The sequence below is a fragment of the Asterias rubens genome, chromosome 6 (assembly GCF_902459465.1).
Source record: "Asterias rubens chromosome 6, eAstRub1.3, whole genome shotgun sequence".
Taxonomy (NCBI): domain Eukaryota; kingdom Metazoa; phylum Echinodermata; class Asteroidea; order Forcipulatida; family Asteriidae; genus Asterias; species Asterias rubens.
Window position 1 is genome coordinate 10,478,524 of NC_047067.1, and position 16,155 is coordinate 10,494,678.

A 16,155-nucleotide genomic window follows, 5' to 3' on the forward strand; every position below is an offset into this window, starting at 1 on the left:
TAATTTTGGTTTGACCACGAGGCGAGTTACAGGGGGTGATAGTTAATAATAACATCATCCGATTGGGTTTGGGAATGGGTTTTCCCTATGTATACAACCGATATTCTATTCTACCAAGTACAAACATCGTATGCACAGTCCTTTTTAGTTGTAACAAAAGTGCGACAAATTATTCGGTAAAATTAAGAGAAATCTTTATGTTTTTTGTTTCCTTTCTTTTTCTTTTATTTTAAGATTTTTTACCTTAAAATTTACTGACAATTTCTACCGCGTGTATCAGCTGACTTGAGCAGAAATTCCCGCCCTGCGCAATGGCTGAACCAGCACCTCTCTTTCACACCCTTTTCCTTCCAAAACAACTCCCGTCTCTCCCAAAGAGGCAGCAGAAAGCACATACCAAGCAGTGGATGAAAAAGTAGAGAACACCATTATTCACACTTGGCCGTGTGGTATCCATAGAGTGTATCATGTTGTATCACAACATGCATAAAATAACAAACCTTGTTCCACAACTTTGTGTGCTATCAGATGCATAATAAAGAGCTTTAGCTGAAGAATTTATAATTTGAGTGAGAAATTACTTCTTGCGCAAACACTACGTTACTTCAGATGGAGCCGTTTCTCACAATGTTTACTATCAACCAAATACTTATTACCAATAGTGACATGACAGGGGGTTTTGGGACGGGCTGGTTTGCTTAATTATTGACCATAGATATAGTGGCAGGTACAGACAAAAACTTGTGTTTGTCGAGTGATTACTTCTCCCCTGTTTATATTTGCCTAAAGCTCTTTCTTATCTGAGGAATTCTTTGTTGTAATAAACACTTAACCCTCTTGCATAATCCTTGGTGGTGGGGTTAGTCACCCCCCCCCCCCCCCCAATGGCATTTTTTTAGCTGGCAGCACCAGAGCGTGAACGCATGTGTTCTACTCCCATCACAAGCTTCGCTTTATCAAGTACCTCATGTTCGAAGTTTTGCCTGTTTTTGACTCGGTTGTGAACCATTTTGTAGGCCTAACTTTCTTTGGTAAACTTTTATTATTATTTTTATTTGGTACATTAAGCTGTTCCAACATATAGTAGTCGGAAGTAGTTTTGCATCTTTCTGGTCTCGGTTTAAAGCCATTTTTATTTTATAATGTATGCCTAAGTTTTTTTTTACACTGTTTTTCATGTAGGTTTTATCATGGATGTAGTTTTTTTTCTATTTCTACCTCCATGGTTTTATCACGTCAACTGTACACCTGCATATGGAGACCTCTTTTTCCCACAATTGTTTTGTTACAAACTTTCCAACTGTGGACCTTACCCCCGACCGGGGACCCTATTATCAATGTTTTGTTACATAATAGTTCTCCGGTTTGCAATGTTTTTCTTCTGCACTTTAGAAATGCCATCCTCAACAATTTGCCCTCGGTTTGAATGTGAATACCTAACAACACACACAACCGATGCACGTCTAGCCAGCTCTCCATGGTTGCAGCATGGAGGAAGGTTGCAGCACTGAGGAAGGAAATTTTGTGGACATTTCTTTGATCTATACTAAAAAAAAACCTTGTTATTCAACACTGTAAAAACACTGTTGGACCAGTGTAAGTTCACATAGTGTTTCAAGTCCCTACATTATGTGGACTTCTTTTGTTCTCAGGTCCACACTTCGATTGCGTTGAACACTGGACACCTTTGGTAAAATTTGAACTCAATTGGTTGTCGAATTTGCGAGATAATAATGGAAAAAACACCCTTTTTATACAAAGTTGTGTGCTCATTCAGATGCTTGATTTTGGGACCTCAAAATTTAATTTCTGTGGTCTCGAAATCAAGTTCAAATATTTTAGTGGACAATTACTTCTTCAGAGAGAGGCGTTTCTTACAATGTTTTATACTATCAACAGCTGTCCATTGCTTGTTACCAAGTAAGTTTTTATGCTAACAATCATTTTTATTAATTACTAATAGTGTGCAGTGCCTTTAAAACAAGATCCAGTTTGTGGGGGTCCTGCTATTAAATTCTTAGTCCCTGTACAAAAAAACTCTCTTTTGTGGTCCAGGTTGAACGAAGAATTCCCTTGTGGGGTACATTGCTCAATCCCGTAAGCTCACACACCCGACTGAACATATAATTTATCTGGAATAATCAAAGCTATTATCAACCATTCAAACAAACATTTTTTTGACAAGTTTTGGTGTTACAAATTCAATTCATTCTAGTTCTTTAATATAAGTAAAAACAAACAGTTATTGCACAAGTATGTTAAATCTTGAAAATATTTTACGGATAAAAAAACTTGAATATATCGTTATTCAATACTGATGTATTACCATAGGGAAAAGACTAATCCAGCCACTTGAGGGCAGCAAACAAGCCGAGCACCAGGCATGTGTATTCAGACAGATGCGTCAAATTGCTATTATTAGAAGCCATGAAAACAATTCCCAAATGCATAATGTGCACTCAGGGTCAGGGTGCAAGACTGGATTACAAATTTGGCTTGCTCCATGGTTGTTTTGTACCAAGTTGCACTTCAACTGGATTGAACATTGCCTTCTTAGCAACCAACGCGTCCGGTCCATTACAACTCTCTCAAATTTTTACAAAATACGGCTCTGCAGGTAAAACTGGTAAACTCTGAGATTCATCCTTTGATAAATTATTGTAAGCCTCACAGTCCTAATCATCCCCTTCAAAGGATACTGTTTTTGTTCATGATTTGGAGTCCTCCAATTGATGGAGACTCTCCAGAAGACGAATGTAACTCCTGTAGTAATCGGTTGGCTTTTCAATATGAATGCTCCTTAGGATGTTTACAGTCTGGTTTTGTGATTCCATGTTGCTGAACGTTCTAGAATGGGTTTCGGAGGGGCCTCCTGGATGATTTTCAGATGGGTCTTTGGAATGGCTTTCAGAGGAGTGTCCTTCGGAGTGGCTTTCAGAAGGCGCTCTGCACCGGCTTTCAAGTTGGCTTTGGGAATGGCTTTCATATGGGCCTTTGGAATGACTTTCGGAGGGGCCTCCTGTATGTCTTTCAGATGGGTCTCTGGAATGGTTTTCAGATAGGCCTCTCGAAAGGGTTTCGGCAGATGGGCTTCTGGAATGGCTTTCAGAAGGCCCTCTGGAACGGCTTTCATAGGGGCTTCTTGAACAGCATTTAGATGAAGCTCTGGAAAGACTTTCAGAGGAGGCTCTTCCGGCGTGGGCACTTGAAGGGCTACTTGTATTTGATTTATGATGGTTGATAACATCAGATTCCTCCAAATGTTCACTTCCCATTAAATAAGAATGTGGGGATGTGCTACCCGTATGACACCTTAGTAGTTGTTGACAGCAACTGAATAAAGACTTACTTGTTGTTTCTTCACCTGATCTCTCCTCAAGGACTACGGAATGCTTGCCGGAGCTTCCAATTGAATGCTTCTCCTGATCTACATTGGAAGTGGATGCCGCCATGCTAGAGCTTACAGGGCATCCATGGATGGTGCATGAGCTACGATCTTGATGTCTCATTGGATTCTCAATTAATATTTGTTCCTCCTGGTTTAATAATACAGGGACTTGATTGCTTGTACGGTCAGTGTCTTGGTTTATTTGTTGTTTACTGGATATCGAGTCCTCCAGGTGTGATCCTAAGGGGCTTCCATGAGAGCTGTCGGGACAAACACGAGTCTGATAAGCAGTTACACTCGATGACACAATGCGATTGGGGAGACTTTGACTAATATTATTATTTGTATTTGTTTGATTGGTTTTGATTGGCTTAACAAGGTTTCTCTTTTCACAGAGGCTGTCTTTGACTGGAGAGAGGTCATGACCACTCATAGCATGAGTCGCATTCTTATGAAGATGACAACTATTTTCAAGGAGCCTAAATTTCTTTGATGGTCGATCATCTATGTCATTCGAGCTACTATCTGCCATCTGAAAACTGGCTGACGACTGCAGGAGATGTTCAAGATTGAAAGCGACTGATTTCTTGAAGAAGGCATGGCAAGCATGTTGCCGGTTCCCTTTTCGGGCAAGATCGATTATTTGTTTCTTATCTGTTGGTAAAGTGATACCAGCTTGACTCATGGAATTGCTGAGATGTAAGTCGTCAAAATGCTGGAACGGACAGCCACCCTCTTCACCATGTCCCATGCTACAATCCTGAAAAGACAAGTCAAATTGTGTTATTATTGCGTTGTGCTGTGGTGCAGATCCAATTATGCTTGCAAGCATGTACAGTGTGACATGTTTGACTCATGACTAATACATGAAATGTGTTCAGTATATATTTGGTTTGCTGTAACACTATGTGTGTATCTACTTGCCAGGTAGATTAAGTTCCTTAGAGAACTGTCTTGCTTTATATTCTACTACCACAGAGTAGATTTTCAGGAGACTTCTCAGCTCTGAAAAGAACTGTCCTGCTTTTTAACAACTATCTGGGCTGAAGGTAGAAAATCGGCCGGGACTACTACTCTAGCTTTTATTGGATTAATGTGTACTTTACTACCGTGGAATGAATTCTTAATTGGTCTCAACTTTTCGACTAGCTTGCTCCAGTCATCGTCGGGTAACACAAAATATGTGTGTTTCATGTTAAAGTTGGAGAAATCTGATACAATGTACCTCAAATGTATTAGAATGTACCTGTAAGGAACGGCAGCTGTGAGCTCTGTAGTTAACCCTTGACCCCTCCAAACCATACAGGTGTCTGATGCTATAGGTGTACCTCCTTCCATCACGCTGCCAATTATGTGTGCATCCAGGTGTGTTTTCATGGCAACGGGGTGCTTGGGAGTACTCTCTTTGCCAGAACCTCAGGGCTTGGGTGATTGGCAGACCGATCTCCTTCAGGAACAGTGTGTACTGAATCTATCACAAAATAAGAAGCGCAAGTTTATTTTGTTAGTTGGAACTTCATTAAAGCTGTAAACATTTAAGTTTGAAGTTCCTAATACATGTAAATAGATTAATGTGCAAATCTCACATCTTATGGAACATTGGGACCTTTGCAAAGTAGTTAATTTTTATTCATTCAATGTATGTGGGAATCCAACCTTCAAACAAACATTTGAATTCTTGCAAGAGTTCTATAAAGCCTATCTGAAATTGTATCGCCAATTAAAGTATAATTTGGAATCAGAAATTTAGACTCGCCCTAGAGAAGTGTCTCAGCCTGTGTTTTTTCCGCAGCACACGATGTAGATGCTGCATACATGGTGGGAAACATATTGATATTTTATCGATATCCAGATCCGACACGTGTCCGCATTCCATAGTTACGTCAGGCGTGGTGATCCTCCTTCCTGCATAGTACAGTCCTCTGATTTCATGAAGCAAAACGACAACCCGTTCATCTTCACTCATTACGCTTCGGACAGAAAGGCGAGCATCGGCCATACCATCTGAGACTATCTTCTCAAAGAAGAAGGCCATCACCTTCAGGATGTCTGCAATGGGTACCTCGGCCACACCCCTGTCCAGTACCACACACCTCCTGGCCACAAGAGAGAGCACATACTGAAAGGGTACCTTGATGGAGTCTGACCTGCTTCCATCCAGGTACCTGGAAACGATACTTTCCCAGGTCAGTCCACCAGCTCTCATCTCTTTTAAAGTCTTCAGTAAATCGTGACAACTCGAAGAGCAGCCAGGAGGTAGTCGTGACAAAAACCGGTGTGTTGAGTTTAAAAGGCGAATGAGTTCTGTTGCGTTCATGCTGGAGAATCGATAACAGAATAACTCTGTCTCTGCTCTGACACAAAATGATGCTAGCTCTTGATCTTGGCAGCAAGCTAATCTGAAAAATATAAAATGAAAATTATCCAACTTGAACTTGGAGAAAAGTATATAATATAAATAATATTTTAAGTGAAAGATTTGCCTAAAAGACATCATACTTTCAGGTTCGTTTGATCATACAAAAATTATATAGGGACTAGACCCAGTAACTGGGGCACTGTACTCCTTTTTTCGAAATTTTGACATTATTTATATTCAGAGGGACATGTAAAAAGAAGAAAGGGAGAAAAAAATCACCTCCAGCAGTTTACCTTAAAAGAAAATGAGACACTCTGTCCTTTGTGGTTCCCTCAATCAAACACTCAGAGTCGTCCGCCGTATCAGCGCGCTCCAAAAGCTCACGAAAATCACCAATGCTGTCGCATCTCAGCACCTGCTTCAGAAACGTCAACCGTTTCTTTCCAAACACATATACATTTTGTAAGTTATCGACGCCACTCGGGGGTTTAATGTAGAAGGCCATTTTGTTATCCTACTCAACTGCTACATTTTTGAAGAAATAATGCTGTCAACATTTGACAGTGTTGATCGTGTCACAGTTACTAAACAAATCAATGCTATCCATTCAATTCAACACAACTTTCGTTTTGCCATGGGGGCTGCCATCTTTATTAATGTTTTGCGTCTAAAGATTAACTATTGGTGGCGCCCTTGCTAAATTTAGCATGAAAATCTCGAACGACAAAAGATCAAGCTTCCAAGACTCAAAACAGACCGTCCTTTGATTTGCGGCACACGCGTTATACATGCCATCGCTTAATTGGGTTTCCCTGACAAGTCAGGGAAAGTAATACATTTACAAACTTTTTTGGGGAAAACATTGTTTTACAAGAGGGCACAAGCTATTGATAACCTTTTGCCGCCGGGGTGGCAGGAGACTGTCCACCAGAGTATCTGCCCTCACACTTCTGTTAGAGAGCCCTTGTGACGTGAGATTCTCTCCCGCTGGAGATGCTGTCCGCCCCCAACCAACCCCACCCACAACCATAAGGCGAACTGTGAACCTTCTTCATATTCCAGTCCACGTTAATTTCACATGGGGACACTGCCGACTGGGACATCCTCTTGAACCTCTTTCTTCAGGCCATTAGAACAAACTTTGTGCAAATTTGAAATTTTTGGGAATATTAATGGCTAACTGGCAGAACTTCATGACATTAGAAGGTCATGTTTACTGCACCGGAGCAAGTCGGCGACTTGCCCATGATTTTTCTCCTCTGGTGGGACCCCATTGTACCATGATTGTACTGAGATCTTGAGTCATCCGCGCCCCTCCCACACACCCACCTCTGCTTTATATGCCGGTGTCAGATGCAATTGTGTCCGCCATGCAATACTGTCCGCTCCGGACACTTTTGCATAATGCAATCGTGTCCGGGGCTATGCAAAAACCGTCCGGTGGACATGTACATGACTGTACATGTATTTTGCGCGCGTAAGCGAGACGAACATACGTCTCCATGTATGCAGCATGAATATTCATGTATTTTATGATTGCAGCGAATACCCTACGGCCGAACATTTCCCATGTCATTCATGACATGCACTTCAAAAAAATGACGAACGTGTTCCGTCGACCGAGGGCGATTAATTTACTGCAAGGACAGTTTTGCACGGGGGCGGACATAACTGCACATGCAAATGTGTCCGGGCGGACACAACTGCAATATGCAGCAGCGTCCGGCGGACATTATTACATATGCAATAGTATTTCCGCCGGGGTGGCAGGAGATTGCATAGAGGGCATAGAGGAAATAATTGCATGCGACACCTGTCAGGCTCTGAGTTAATGAAGTAAAAGACACACGCAATACTCTTTTAATTGGTTCAGCAGAAACGTGGTAGTTATTATCAATAAGTATGTTTCTTTATTTTAAATGTCCACCTGAAGATCTACCAATCAGTTGTGGGGTGGTACGTGTGGGGGGCGGGGGAGGAGGTGCTCCTTGCATCCCGAAGAAATGCTTTGAACTGTCCTTACTCTATGCTTTGACCTAAGTTGTTTTTCTTTTGAAAATTAATTAGTTTGAACATCACTTGACTTTGGAGGTAGACATTTTTTTATGCGCCGTTTTTCTTTTCTTTTCATGATTCCTTCTTACTTGTCTTTGTTTTCAGGACGAATGAGATTTCAATCGGAGAATGATTTTGTTTTTATTACTGAATAGATCAAAATGGAATGCACTGTTGTTCTAACCCAACTAGTATTCTAGACCGTTTAAAACAAAACACCAATGTTTTCGGTGCAAAGCATAGAGCTATAATAAAAGCTCTATGGTGCAAAGAGAAATCTGTCCCCAGAGACCCCCCTCAAAATCAATCGGTTCGGTTCAAGATCCATGACTCGTTTTGAACAAAATTGTGTATAGCGCCCTCCATTGAGGATTGCGCGAGAGTATAGCGCATGCATAATTCACATTAAAAACACATGATGTCATACATGGGAAATGGCGACTAATCAAAGGCACAGCAGTACGACAATTTTGACACTTTTATTGACGTCTTCTTCTTGTACAGTCTTCAAAAATTCTTCCTATTTTACTGGGCGGAAATAGCCTCTCATCTTTTTAGTAAACGTCAGGTATCAGGAGAAATTGAAACCTACAGTTCTTTTTTAAAGTGTAAGTAAAACAAAAAGGAGGCCTAGTTTTAAAAAAAATAAAATAAAATGCGGTGTAACTGTAAGTTACACCATACCATCATACACCGCATTTGTTAACCTGCTAAATACCGAAAGTTATTTGTTTTTAAGTGGAAACAATAACAATTTAACTGTTGTTGGGGGATGTCGTATTGGAAAGCCATGGTGTTCTAATCTAACTTCTAAGTATTGTATTTGTAAAATCCTGATTACAGAGATGCCAAGTCCAGAGCAGAGGCCAGCTTTGCGTGAGATTTTTCAAAGCTCACCACTAGCTCCCCCCCCCCCCCTTTCGAAATCGCCGCCCAACTTTAACAAATTTTTTTTTAAATAAAATTAAAAAAATTGCAGAAATTTAATTGTGGACAAAAAAGTGTTCCAAAATGCATCAAAAACCTGTTCAGAATAATTAAAACTCACATGAGGTACACAGGAGATGTTGATGGTAAGTGTGGAGGTACGATTGTGTCAGATTATTTCCCCCCCAAAATAAAAATAAAATCGACTAAAATGATGGAGCGCATTTAACGAATTTGCTTAACGAATCGGGAAAAACTTGTGCGCAATAAGCGTTTTGCGCTCTGCCGAATTTTAGCTGAACCTGCTGGGAGAGCAAAAGCGTGCGCAATCTGCAAGTTTGTGCTCTGTTTGTACGGCAGCAAGTTGATGATTCTGATAAACTGCGTGCAATCTGAAGATTGTGCAAACATTGCAGAGTGCGTTTTTTGTACACACGAGCGTGATTTGGCAATGCATTGTCGTTAATTTTTTTTTTCCCCCCGGTCTTGCCCCAATGCGTGAGAAAATGGTTGCTGTGCGTGTGAGCGTGAGACAGAGCTCAAATGCGTGACTCTCACGCCTAATGTGTGAGACTTGTTAGGTCTGTGATTAACGAACTATTCTTCTTCGTCTAATTTTTGTGGCCAAGTCTGAATCTACAAATAGCTATCTATAATCTAGGCGAGACGAGCTAAGGAGAGTTGGCCACACACAAAAGTGGGGCTAGTCTTTAGAACTATTTTCTGTGCCTCGCCCTTGTTATTTTTGTTTGGCCTTGTTATTGTATGACATTGTTCTGCCCAAACTTGACAATCGCACCAACTATAGTTGGGACTGACCCCAACTTGAGTCTTACACAGTTGGGGCACCGCAACTATATAGTTAGAATTTCAGTCCCAGTTCCGACAGCTACATACAAGAAGAGCTTCTTTCCAAGAACTCTGCGGGACTGGGATGCCCTCCCTCAACTCAAGTCATCATTGAGCTGCCAACTAACAGTGGCGCAATTCAAGGGAACCATCAGTGGCTAATGGATCTAATTTTTTGCTTGCACCATTTACAAATGATGTGTAAATTTAAAGAGCGAGCACCACGCACATGTGTCAACAAACTGCGACACATCCCACCACAACCCTCAGTTAGTAGCTGAAAGGCGATGACGAGTACCGGCATAAATGCATGCAGCCGAGATCACAGTGTGTCTCCCCATGATCCGCCATGCCCAGGAAAATGAGCAAGGGCAAGGCAACTGGAGCATTGTTTTAGTGCATTATGCTAATATTATGCCAGGATTTTAAACACTCTTCACAGAGCCGCGCGCTCTGCCAAAAAATTGTGTCTAAATAGTGTACCACATGGAAGGAAGGGAATTTCCTCCATTGTGCCCCACACAGTACAGTCGCCCACACATGGTTTATCATCAGTGACGGTCCTGTTGAGGAAGACTGTAGAGCTCTATGGGTGGTCTCAACTATAGTTGTGGCGCCCCAACTGTAACACTTAAGTTGGGATCAGTCACAACTACATTGTATAGTTGGGGTGGTTGTCAAGTTGGGGCAGAAAAACAACTTACTTGTTGAATGTATGTTAATTTTGATTCATTCTTATTGCATTCAATCGTCCTTTTCTATGATTCAATCAATTTACAAGAAATTAACGTTAAATTGTTATTTTCTAGTCATATGCCTAAAACATGGTATGCCACTCCTGGCTCAATGGTCCATTGACCCATAATTTTTCTGTTTTTAAACCGAGTTTGGGTTATAGCTTTTCTTGTAAAATATTGTCTTGAGGTTAATGTTTAAATTCAGCAGTCGTACTACTAGTGCCCCAGGCAAACAATGGTGTCTAACTAAGTGTTTCAAGTATTTTTCCGAATATCAAACACAATTTTTCCCATTTAACAAAAAGACGGTTGGAAATCACCTACTGGGCTTCTCAATGATAATTGTGAAATATCAGAAATTTCATTGTACTCACAAATATTTAATTTGCTGCAAATCAAAGTTTTTTTAGGAGGAATGCACCCTCTTCTTTAGTACATTCGCCCACAGTTTTGCCCAATCTACAGATTGCTTCGAGAGCACAATTTTGCCCAATCTACAGATTGTGCATAATTTTGTCTGTGCCCAGTCTGGTTAACAGCCAAGTTCTGTCAGTGTCAAGCTGACCTGGCCTTGACCTGCTACATGTAGATGGAATTAACTTGCATTGAAAGACAGAAGTTTGTGTGCAAACTGAAATACTAAATGTTTGGTCAAATCACGATTTGTACATTGCAATTATACTTTATTCAACTTACAACCAGCCAGGGTTTATTTCTTGTGAATAGCACTTTGAGCTATAAATGTTAAAGTAAGATGCACAGTACCTCGATCTCAGACATAGCGTCTCAGACAACTGAATTACAGGCGCGTATTCTATAGCCAAACTTTATGTATGATTTTGTGTTCTGACTGTCTGTATGTGCTGGTTTTTGTCGCGTAGATTATGTAGAACCAAACATTTTTGACTGTACAAAGTTACAGATGATGTAAGGTCACCAAGTAAAAGGAAAATCACACAATTTCAAGGGATACTCACACTTTTAAAACCTCTTGCCAACCATTTATAACAAACGCTTCCAATTGTCATCCTGTGAACAGTTTGGGAGAAGTTGTTGAAAAGGCCTTCCGAATGTGTGTATGAATTAGAGTAACATGTTAATGTTTAAACACGACACATTCTTCAATTTAAAAAGAACACATACTGTACTGTGCATGGCAGCACAATATCGGGCCGAGGTAAACATTACCCCCCCCCCCCTCACCCACCAAACCCCTTCCCCCCCCCCCACCCACACCCCACACCAACCAATCTGTTGGGCTTATCATATGTATTGAGTTAAGTAGTACTAGGGACTACAGGAGGTACTATATAATAATAATAAATCAAAGTCTTTTATAGCACACGTATCTACCAAACAAGGTACTCAAGGCGCTGAATACGCCCCCTATGTACAAACTTTCAGAAAGATATGTTATTGCATCGACCTAATTATTTAGCACCTTCTAAGGGTTTACAAGGTGCTATGGCGCATACAGCAGCCACAGCCAGGAACATCGGGGCGAACCACTTCTCATTTCGATAAGTGCACTAGGTTCTTTTATGCGTGACACAACACATGGGACCAACGGCTTTACATCCCATTACGAAGCAATGGTTTAAGTGTTTTGCTTAAGGACACAAGTGTCACAGCTGGGGATTCGAACCCACACTCTGCTGATCAGAAACACCAGAGTTTGAATTTGGTCCTCTTAACCGCTCGACCACAACACTATATGTACTTGTGGCTTTGGAGTTATTGTAAAAAAAATCAGACCATCTCCGAGAATTAGTCACTTTGTTTGTGACAGCCTGTACATTATGTCAATCATCAGAGGATGGCCAAGGCCAGAGATTTTGTAGATTATGACCAATGTCTGAGTGTCCTTTAACAAGCTTCATAGGGCTTGAATCTCGGAGGAAAGTCCCCAAGACTGCAAGCTCAACATGTTTTACGTGACCAACATTTATTTTACAAGACCATTTTTCAAAATGAGTTGAATCAGTACTAAGAGATGATCGATCTATCTAGTTTGTCATGCTCCTTCTATAATGAATTAAAGGCCTTGACACTATTGGTAAACAGTATTGTCCAAGGCCCACACTTCGTGTATCACAACTTATATATAAAATAACAAACCTGTGATAATTTAGGCTCAATTGGTCATCGGAGTCGGAAGAAAATAATGGGAAAACCCACTCTTGGTTTCTGCACGTTTCGCCGTGTCATGACATGTGTTTAAAATAAATCCGTAATTCTCGCTATCGAGAATTGATATTGTTTTAATGTTTTCTCAAAAAGTAAAGCATTTCATGGAATAATATTTCAAGAGAAGTCTTTCACCATTACCTTCTGTAAACCCTGTAAATTATTTGTAAATCTGTGAACTTTTTTTTTTTTTTTTCTGTACCGAAAGTGTCCAATGGCTTTAAGGGCCTTGACACTATTGGTAATTAATTACTCAAAATAATTATTAGCATAAAACTTTACTTGGTAACGAAATAACGAGTAACTAATGGGGAGCTGGTGATAGTATAAAACCTTGTGAGAAACGGCTCCCTCTGAAGTATTGTAGTTTTCGAGAAAGAAGTAATTTTCCACGAATTTCATTTCGAGACCTCAGAATTAGATTTTGCAAGCATCTGCATCTGAAAGCACACAACTTCGTGTGACAAGGTTTTTTCTTCCATTATTATCTCGCAACTTCGACGACCAATTGAGCTCAAATTTTCACAGGTTTGTTATTTGATGCATGTTGAGATACACCAAGTGAGAAGACTGTTCTTTGACAATTACATTTGTACCAAGTGTCTTTAAACGGAATTGAAAGATATAGGCCCTACGTGCATGAGATTCATTGACATCATTTTCCTGGCTCAGGCTCTGGGAAAGGGCACCCTATGAAGAAATTGTAATTTTCTACTGCCAGAGCATTTCAAGGGCACCAAGGCAATGACCCGGGTGCATGGAGGCAATTGCCTTCTTATTCTCCAGGCCTGATGGCTTATTTAACACATAATGCTATGTATTGCCGGCTGCACCCCTCATTCTGACATAGATGTTTCGACCCCCCCCCCCCCCCATATGTAATTGGACACTCAGAGCATTTTCCTGACCCTTACCATGCCGCTATCCTTACCCTATCCATAACAAGAAGTATGTAAATCACAAGGGGCTTGGAATATCAGTTAAAGGTGTATAGGAAAACAGCTGTTTTTAGCTCTGTTGTGTAACTTGATCAATGTTGAGATACATGCGCAGTCAAGATACACTATACAGTAATGTTACATGACATGCGTTATGTAATGTACATAATGTGTATGTTGTCATGAAGTACATGTTGTTCATGTTCTATGGCAAGCTAGTTGTAGTGATCTACCCTAAACCAACTGCAAAGCGTGAGCTAATTACTAAGCGCGAGCGTGCGCGCGGTTGGTTTGGAATTAAGAATATTGTGATTTAGAAGATAATTAATAACAAGGTTTGAAATAAAGAAAAGGAATGTAAAAGGAAGAGTTTAGTTTGAGCTAGACTGGAGAACAGGAGGGTTCGAGAAGAGAACTCTTAATAAAATCATTTATCATGACATCAACTTACTTTCGAGTTCAACTTGTCATTTGTTTGTTCTGTGGCGAACTTTAATTATTCAACGTCAACTTCAAGTTCAAGCCCTCCCGATTAACTTACTACTACTACTACTCCGCACGTACGTGAGGAAGAAGGACCCAAACCCAACCAAGAATATTACACTAGGAATTTCATTTTTGAGAAGGCAAGCAGTTTTTCATGTCGTCTCACTTCCTGTATCTCAACACATATGCATAAAATAACATACCTGTGAAAATTGAGCTCAATTGAGCTCAATTGGTCGTCGAAGTTGGTAGAGAATAATGGAAGAAAAATGCCCTTGTTGCACAAAGTTGCGTGCTTTCAGGCCTTGAAATAAAATGTGTGGCAAATTATTTCTTTCTCAAAAACTATGTTATCGGAGGGAGCCGTTTCTCACAATGTATTGTTTCATACTATCAACAGCGCCCCATTAGTTACTCGTTACCAAGTAAGGTTTTATGCTAATAATTATTTTGAGTAATTACCAATAGTTTCCAGTGCCTTTAAGGGCACTTTCATTGGAATGTGGGAAACTTTGAAGGTGCGTGCACCAAGGCCAAGACTGCTGTCCTGAGGCAACAGAGGCCATGACCTTGGTGGCCTCTGTGTATCTCAAGGCCTGCTTTAGACCATGTGAACTCTGTTTACAATAAGTGTGACCTTGTGCATTCTTTGAGTATTCTGGCAGGCAAGATGCTACACTGGTCTTTTGGAAAAGTTGACATTTTGTGTCATAATTTCCACTTAAATCCAAGAGTTATGAAAGTAAAAGCTGGACAAGTTTTTTAGATGTGCCCCCTTTCATCATATTAAAAGTTGATAAGAATTAGACAGTGCAATCTCCATAAAATATAAGATTTTATGTTTTCTTCCATTGAACTGACCTGTACCGTTTGTGCCTGCAGGAAGTCAAGGCTCTGTGGCTCTTTTGTAAACATGTGATGACCAAATCACATCGTCTATAGGGCATACCCCCCCCCAAAAAAATATATAAATCTGTCTCATGTACAGTATTGGGACATACGTATCCAGGATCTGACCTCTATGATCTGACTACCCCCCCCCCCCAACCCTCTACTCATGTAACCTTGCCCTGACCCTTCCCCATCCTGTTAAGAACAGAATCTTCCCCCATGCACATATTTTTCTGATGAGGGTACAACACATAGTGAATAATAAGTAAACCTTTGTGTCTGTCATGAAGTACGCACCTTGTTCATATCAGACAGGTTGAGGTCTTTGGATCCTTGCTCTGTGGACAAATAAACCATGGGGGCACTGTCTCTTAGTCATATCGTGAAGGTTTTTTACCTCCATGGTCATGTCAAACTAATTGTCATGTTGGGTATCAGGGGTGGATTTCACAAAGAGTTAAGACTAGTCTTATCTCGAGTTAGGACGAGTTACTAGTCCTAACTTAGGATGACCAATATGTTTTGTATATCTCCTAGGACTAGTCCCAACTCTTTGTGAAATCGACCCCAGGTCAATTATAAGGACAAGTCTTGAGTCATCGCGCATTATTTCATTTGTCAAGAATAAATTGTTGTTGTTGTTGATCATTATTAATCACCATTCCCCTATCCGCGCCCCACACGCACTACTATCAAACAATATTAATGGGCGCTGTTGGGAAAACAAGTTTCCAGATCGCTGACCGGTTCAAGATTTCATTGGAATGCCCTCTCTGTGGAATACGTGTGTGTAGGCCCTATAGTTTTACTAACTCAACAAGAATCAGAACGTCTTGCGAATGTCTTGCACCAATACTACATTATAATGCATGATGTACGGTTCTCTCAGACACTTGCAGGGCCCAGTTTCATAGAGCTGCTTAAGTCAGAAATATTGCTTAAAAATTTTCTTCTAACAGATGAGCAGGATACTAGTCACAAATTGTACCTGTGTTTAACACTATCAGATTGAGAATAGTTTAGGAATTTTTGTTATTAATTATTGGCTGTGAAATCTCAAGTCTGCACAAATATTCTTGCCAGTGGCCCTCTCGATATCAAACACAATGCATCGTACATGTAGCCAGTACAGGTTTATTTCCTGTGTGGTTATTAATCACAGGGGGTGACTGGACAGTTGGCCGGCAAAATGTAGGGCAAGTTTCCCCCTAAGAGCACCATATGTATTCATCCAGTTTTCAACTAAGTAAAATTTCCTGTTTAGTGTTTTTCAGTTATTTGGCGCAACCTTACAGCATAACTTAGTCATATTGTACATTGCTCTGTAGGAGTTTTGAA

General features: G+C 40.5%; 2 protein-coding genes across 2 annotated transcripts in view; one reads left to right on the forward strand and one right to left on the reverse strand.

Moving 5' to 3' along the window:
- Positions 1-2,191: 2,191 nt before the first annotated feature.
- LOC117291130 (DNA primase large subunit-like) lies at positions 2,192-6,387 on the reverse strand. Its single transcript, XM_033772674.1, has 4 exons — positions 6,041-6,387; positions 5,145-5,787; positions 4,635-4,859; positions 2,192-4,148 (listed from the first exon to the last, which is right to left on the reverse strand). The coding sequence occupies exons 1-4, from the start codon at positions 6,250-6,252 to the stop codon at positions 2,709-2,711; spliced, it is 2,520 nt and encodes an 839-aa protein (XP_033628565.1). The 5' UTR covers positions 6,253-6,387; the 3' UTR covers positions 2,192-2,708.
- Positions 6,388-8,368: 1,981 nt separating this feature from the next.
- The window catches only part of LOC117291454 (trafficking kinesin-binding protein 1-like), a 53,988-nt gene continuing 46,201 nt past the window's right edge, over positions 8,369-16,155 (forward strand). The window contains exon 1 of the mRNA XM_033773146.1: positions 8,369-8,410. The gene's annotated coding sequence lies outside the window, so the exon portion shown is untranslated. The remainder of the gene's footprint in view (positions 8,411-16,155) is intronic.

Excerpts from the sequence above, each read along its gene's own strand:
- LOC117291130 (XM_033772674.1), bottom strand. The coding sequence starts at position 6,252 with ATGGCCTTCTACATTAAACCCCCGAGTGGCGTCGATAACTTACAAAAT. Across the intron at positions 4,860-5,144 it reads GGCTGAGACACTTCTCTAGG|ATTCAGTACACACTGTTCCT; the intron begins GCGAGTCTAAAT and ends ATTTTGTGATAG. Across the intron at positions 4,149-4,634 it reads ACAGCTGCCGTTCCTTACAG|GATTGTAGCATGGGACATGG; the intron begins GTACATTCTAAT and ends TTGTCTTTTCAG.